At 54.8% G+C, this 6,967-nt stretch overlaps 1 protein-coding gene across 1 annotated transcript; it reads left to right on the top strand.

Moving 5' to 3' along the window:
• The first annotated feature begins 2,427 nt into the window (after positions 1-2,427).
• Positions 2,428-6,913, top strand: B0T23DRAFT_447402 (phosphoribosylformylglycinamidine synthase). The gene is made up of 2 exons (XM_062841003.1): positions 2,428-4,361; positions 4,425-6,913. Exons 1-2 carry the CDS (start codon positions 2,633-2,635, stop codon positions 6,767-6,769), a joined length of 4,074 nt encoding a protein of 1,357 aa, XP_062690354.1. The 5' UTR covers positions 2,428-2,632; the 3' UTR covers positions 6,770-6,913.
• Positions 6,914-6,967: the final 54 nt, after the last annotated feature.

The following is a 6,967-nucleotide window of genomic DNA, read 5'->3' as shown; positions in this document are numbered from 1 at the left end:
ACCAGTTCAAGCCTTCAGGTCTTGCCAGGTTGTGGCTAAAGAATGCTGGGTTCCGGAAGTGATCCAGCGCGGAAAGAAATGGTCACCTTCGTTTCTGCTGGACTTTTACAGGCAAAGAAGGGAAAGGGTGCAAAAAAAGTCCCAGCAGGTTATACGGAGGAGTTGTTCGTGAAATTTTTGTTGATACAACACTGTGGAAGCACGCCTTTAATTTCTACCGAGCATGACACTAGAACGACATGCCGACTGCAGTATAATAGAATACGTTTCGCTCCAAACATGATAAGAAACATTGATGCCCGTCGGACTGACTTGACATCTCGTGGTTCCTCTTGCTTTGCCAACTTGTAGTTTCCATTTCTTGCATTCGGTATAACTATCATTCAACCCAATAGATGACCAGACCCCCAAAAAGCACATGTCGACAGCCTACTATGTCTAGATGCCTCTCACCTGTCCTCTCGGGCACCAGTTTTCGAGACTTTGACATCCAAATCTTACGACCTTGTTCTCAATGCATGGTATAAACAAAAATTGCGAATAATGATTGCTGTTAACTTGTATGCCCCTCGAGGTTACATACCTCCTTGAATCGGCGAGTAGGTTGAGGTATTGTGATGAACAAGACACCGTAACCGCGTTCTGGAAATTCTTCCGAGCCTCAAAACTATGCAAACAGACAGTCGCTTAAGCTTTCACAATAGGTGAGTTCGATTCTCAAATGATGGCGACATTGCATTTTGTGGAGAAAAACTAATTGCCTTGGAGGAAGGGGAGGGGGCGGGAGAGGGCCCATCATCCCCTGAGCTTCTGCAGGGACACTCGACAGCAGCAGTCCAGTTGTATTGAATACCTACCTATGAATGCATCTACACACTCGCTGTACAATCCAATTCCAAACTGATAATGTGATGGAATCTCGGATTGTGAACCATAGTCTACCAGAAGTATACCGAAGCCCCTTAGGATCGCGTCCTCTAAACGTGGATAGATTTCGGAAGACATATAACCAACAAGGAAGGGCTCTCTGACTACCCGTCACTAATCATGCTCGCAGGGGAACAGTGCAAATTCCAAGTGAAGCATGAGGGAACTGACGGCAGAAGGACGAGTGCTCTTCGTCCCGGCTTCTTGGAGGCGATAGAGGCTGTTCAAGTCGTAAGTAATGAGCAAGAGTATATCTTGGTGTCCTTCCACATCAAGCGAGTCCTCGAATACACCCGATACCTATTTGTTTGTAAAATTGTTGGGGTCGGCCTGGAATGTTGCCCGTCGTAAAAAGAGTCTTCTCCACGACGTATGATGAAGTCGCGAGTCGTGGAAAGAGTGAAGCATATCGCGGCAGATCCGCAACGTGATGTGGCCAGACGGGAAGCGGCCCAGCTACGCCGTACAATATTTCTTCCAGCAATTTTTCAAGATGATCGTCACACTTTGTTATCTTGCAACCAAAGGTAATGTGTCGCATCAGGGTTGAAGGTCTGGCGGCCCATTCTCCCAGCTGTCATAGTGCCGTGCCGCGGACACCTCTGGCACCACTAACCCTTGGGACAACTGGTGAGCAGACTTGAATTTCAGAAGATTACACATGATGTAATTCTCCTTCTGCAGAACTCAAAGGCAGCTTGATGCGCAGTCCTCGGTGCTTTGGTGGCAAGAAGCTGAACTGGAATCAGGGCAAACTTTCTCGAGGAGACGCGCGATGTGGAGGGTTAGGGTTGTGGCTCGGATGTCTTCCAGGTCGAATCGCTTGACACGCGCTTGCAAGCCTGTGTGCCTGCGCCCTTCGGAATGCCAAATATACTGGTTTTCCACGGACTGATTGGTGAGGCACTGGGAGGTCCGTATGATCAATAATGTGCTACATTAAGTACTTGTATTGTTCAGGCTGAGTTCAAGCCCCCGCCCTTGTTGTGAAATTCGGAAGACCGGCCCCAACGAGAGTGACGTCATCTGGGTTTGTTTGGATGAACGGACAGGATGAGCCCGAAGTCAATGTCATCGACGGGTCTGTTCTAGAACGACGTTGACGGAAGTGGTGTAAAGACTCGGTGCGGAGTGGCAGATGAAGCCGGACTCGGCCAGTCGAGCTCATCACTTGTCCGGTCCGGAGGCTAAGTAGATGGTGCGGTTAACGGCGGAGGACATCCCCGTCGACCGAGATGAACCGCGCAGGTCCAATGCCATACAAGGCGGCCAGATTCGCCGATCAGCGGACCACAAGCGGCCCCCCAAACGGAGCGCTCGCTCAGAGTGTTTCATCCAATCAGCAGCTCGGGATTCTGGTAAAACAGCCCCACCTAAAATTTTGAACCCAAGCATGATGGGATGATACTGTAACACCATCGCAACCCTGAAACTGGCTCCCATCACTTAGGTTTGTGAGTGTGACTCCCATTGTGTTTCCTTATCTTATCACCCCACCATCGTACCGTGACTCCTGTCTCGCCTCTCAGCCGACTCGCATCGAATTTTTGGAAGATCTTTTTCCTCCCGAACGCCTCTCCTCTTTTGGAGAAGCGTTTGGCTGTGTGCCAATCCAAAACACTCCAACTCACCAACCTCACCAACCCATATACCTACATTTCTCTTGGGTATTTTGCGCCGTTGCGCCTCCCCCCTCCATCCAACAATGGAGTTCCTTACTCTTACGGGCGGCTCCTGCTTCACGGCCTCCGAGGCCGTCAAGCTGATGGAGCAAATTAACAAGACCGCCCCCATCAAGGTCTCGTCCGTCTCGGGTGTCTGGGTCTATTATGCGCACATCGCTGGCGATGCCAGTGCCGCCCAGCAGAAGCTCGCCCAGCTTCTTCCTCTCTCTTCCGACCAGGCCGCTCCCCATCTTACACACATCGGCTATGGGCGCAAGTGGTATGTGACCCCTCGCTACCTGTCGCCATGGAGCTCCAAGGCCACCAGCATTGCCCAGGTCTGCGGCTTCGAGAAGGACATCCATCGCATTGAGCGCGGCCGTCTCGTCCACATTGAGTTTGAGCAGCCCTTCAACGACAAGAACATCACCTTCCGCGATGTTCTGCACGACCGCATGACCGAGACCTTCTCGGCCGACGCCCCCGACTTGGTCACCATGTTTGCCGAGGGCCAGCCCCAGACTCTGGAAGTCGTCGATATCTTCGCCCCTGGCAAGGACCCTATTCAGGTCCTCCAAGAATACAACAAGGAACGCGGTTTGGCGCTTGACCAGTCCGAGATCGAGTACCTGGTCGAGAAGTTCTCCCAGCTCGGTCGCCCGCCTCATGATGTTGAGCTCTTCATGTTCGCTCAGGTCAACTCTGAGCACTGCCGTCACAAGCAGTTCAATGCCAACTGGACCATTGATGGTATCTCCAAGGGCAAGAGCCTTTTTGAGATGATCAGAAACACCCATAAGGTCACCCCCGACTTCACTGTCTCGGCTTACAGCGACAATGCTGCCGTCATGGAGGGTGACCACGTCAACTTCTGGTCTCCCGACTATTCGACCGGCTCGTGGAAGTTGAACAAGGAGTTGATTCATGTTCTGGCCAAGGTCGAAACACACAACCACCCCACTGCTATTGCGCCCTTCCCCGGTGCCGCCACTGGCTCTGGTGGTGAGATCCGTGACGAAGGTGCCGTTGGCAGAGGCTCCACGCCCAAGGCTGGTCTTTGCGGCTTCTGGGTCTCTGACCTGCACATTCCTGATCACACTGCCCCGTGGGAGATTGACGTTGGCCGCCCGGCCCACTATGCCAGCGCTTTGGATATCATGCTGGAAGCTCCCATTGGTAGCGCCCGCTTCAACAACGAATTCGGCCGTCCCTGCCTTACTGGTACCTTCCGCACCCTCCTTACCGCCGATGACACCAAGGCAGAGGGCGAGTTCCGCGGTTACCACAAGCCCATTATGATTGCTGGTGGTGTTGGTACCGTTAGGGAGAACCATGCGCTCAAGAACCCATCCGACGTGCAAGAGGGCGCCCACGTTATCGTTCTCGGTGGCCCCGCTATGCTTATCGGCTTGGGCGGTGGTGCCGCTTCGAGCAACGACTCTGGCGAAGGCAACGCCGATCTTGATTTCGACAGTGTTCAGCGCGGCAATCCTGAAATGGAAAGACGCGCCCAGATGGTCATCAACACCTGCGTTGCTCTTGGTGTCCAGAACCCTATCGCCATGATCCACGATGTGGGTGCTGGTGGTCTTTCGAATGCCTTGCCTGAGCTGGTGAAGGATGCTGGCTTTGGTGGCAGATTCGAGTTGCGCGAGGTCGAGTGTGTCGACAAGAGCATGAGCCCTCTTCAGATCTGGTGTAACGAGGCTCAGGAGCGTTACGTCTTGCTCGTCAACCCTGATAGTATGGAGCGTTTCACTAGCATTTGCCGTAAGTTCACACCCATACCTCGAGTTGTTTGTATTTGCTGGTAGTTCTGACAAACCTATACAGAGAGGGAACGTTGCGGCTTCTCTGACGTCGGAACCGTCATCACCAAGGAGGCCGATGGCGTTTCTAAGCTCATCTTGAGCGACAAGCAGTCCAACGAGTACCCCCGTCCTATTGATGTCCCCATGGATGTCCTCTTCCCCAAGGGACGTAAGCTCGAGCGCATTGTCACTTCTAAGAAGCCCCAGTGGCCTGCTTTCAACCCTGTTGCCAGCCTGAAGGAGGCCTTTGGCGAGTCGACTAGCGACGAAGATCTCCTCAGACAAGCCGTTCAGCGTGTCTTCTGGCTGCCATCTGTTGGTTCCAAGTCCTTCCTGATCACCATCAGTGACCGTACAGTCGGTGGTCTTACCGTGCGTGATCAGATGGTTGGTCCTTGGCAGGTTCCCGTTGCCGATGTCGCTGTCACCCTCTCCTCATTTGGTCTTAACGGCGTCAAGGGTGGCGAGGCCATGGCTATGGGTGAGAAGCCCACTCTTGCTCTCATTTCTCCTGCTGCTTCTGCTAGAATGGCGGTCGCCGAAAGTTTGTTGAACCTTGGTGCTGCCGATATCAAGGCCGGGTCCCAGCGTGGTGATCTCAGGCGCGTCAAGCTCTCCGCCAACTGGATGGCCGCTGTAAACCATCCTGGTGAGGGTGCCGCTCTTTACGAGGCCGTCGAGGCCATTGGTATGGAGCTGTGCCCTGAGCTCGGCATCAGCATCCCCGTTGGAAAGGACTCGACCTCTATGAAGGCATCCTGGAAAGATGGCGAGGTCAAGAAGAGCGTCACTGCTCCTGTTTCCGTCGTTATCTCCGCCTTTACCACCGTTGAGGACGTTCGCACTACTTGGACCCCTCAGCTTCGTCGCGTGGAGGAAGTTGGCGAGACCGTTCTCCTGTTCGTCGACTTGGCCAAGGGCTTCAAGGCTCTGGGTGGCTCTGCTCTTGCTCAGTCCTTCGGCGCGATCGGCCACGAGGCGCCTGACGTGCGCGATGTGGATCTCCTCAAGGACTACTTCGATGCTCTTGCGCAGCTCCACGAGAGCGGCGTCGTCCTTGCCTACCATGACAGGTCCGATGGTGGCTTGATCACCACTGTTGCCGAGATGATGTTCGCCGGTCGCTGCGGCGTCGACTTGACCCTGGACGGCGTTTCTAAGTCCGGCAGCTTGGCCGATCTTACCGACGCGCTCTTCAACGAGGAGCTTGGTGCCGTCTTCCAGGTTCGTGCCGAGGATGAGACCAACTTCAAGCGCTGCTTCGCCACTTGCGGTCCTCCTGCTGGCCTGATTCGCAAGATTGGTGTCGTTCTGCCCACTACCAAGCAGACACTTGCTATTCGCTACGGCGAGGGCAAGCCCTTCGTGACCCTCGACCGGGCTGAGATGCAACAGTGGTGGGGCAAGACCTCGTACGAGATGCAGAAGTTGAGAGACACCCCGGCGTGTGCCGACTCTGAGTATGCTGCTATCCTCGACTCTCAAGACCCCGGTCTCTCCTACACCCTTACCTACTCTCCCGCCGAGAACATCGTTCCCTTCACTGCCTCCATCACTGGCTTCTTCGGCAAGACGCCTCGTGTTGCCATTCTCAGAGAGCAGGGTGTCAACGGCTACGCCGAAATGGCCTTCGCCTTCCGTGCCGCTGGCTTCGATGCGGTGGACGTCCACATGACCGACATCATCAACGGCCGCTCGCTCGCCGACTTCGTCGGTCTTGCCGCCTGCGGTGGCTTCTCGTACGGTGACGTCCTCGGCGCCGGCCAGGGTTGGGCCAAGTCCATTCTGCTGCACGAGAAGGCCCGTGCCGAGCTCGAGGCCTTCTTCAACCGCAAGGACACCTTCAGCTTGGGCGTCTGCAACGGCTGCCAGATGCTTTCCCGTCTCCGGTCGCTGATCCCCGGCGCCGAGCACTTCCCCACGTTTGTGCAGAACGCCTCGGCCCAGTTCGAGGCCCGCTACAGCATGGTCAAGATCGAGGAAGGAGAGGTAACCAAAAACTCGGTCTTCTTCAACGGCATGGGCGGATCCAGCCTTCCTATCGTCGTCTCCCACGGCGAGGGCCGCGCCGAGTTCGACTCGCAGGCTGACTTCCAGGCGCTTACTGAGCAGAACGGTATCCCCATCCGCTACGTCGATAACCGCCTGAACGTCACGGAGGAGTACCCCTTCAACCCCAACGGCAGCCCGGCTGGTATTGCCGGTGTGGCCAGCAGGGACGGCCGTGTCCTGGCCATGATGCCTCACCCTGAGAGAACCATCATGGCTGGTGTGACGAGCTATGCTCCTGAGGACCAGCTTGCTCAGTGGGGCGAGTTCGGCCCTTGGTTGAGGATGTTCAGGAGCGCTAGACGCTGGGTTGGTTAAGCCATGATCTGATGGGACGATGAAACCGGATAAGACAGAAACAGGTACACGTAGAAAACGTCAGCAGAGATGATCAAAATAGAGGGTCGGAAAGGGATAATCAAGGGTTAGGGACATTCAACATTTGCGAATTGCGGAGTATGTGGGATGGTTTAATCAGCTGGATGGTTGGCAGGGGAAAATGGGATTGTTTAGTAT

The sequence above is a fragment of the Neurospora hispaniola genome, assembly GCF_033458365.1.
Source record: "Neurospora hispaniola strain FGSC 10403 chromosome Unknown B0T23scaffold_7, whole genome shotgun sequence".
Classification (NCBI taxonomy): Eukaryota; Fungi; Ascomycota; class Sordariomycetes; order Sordariales; family Sordariaceae; genus Neurospora; species Neurospora hispaniola.
This window is presented reverse-complemented; position numbering and strand designations above follow the sequence as displayed.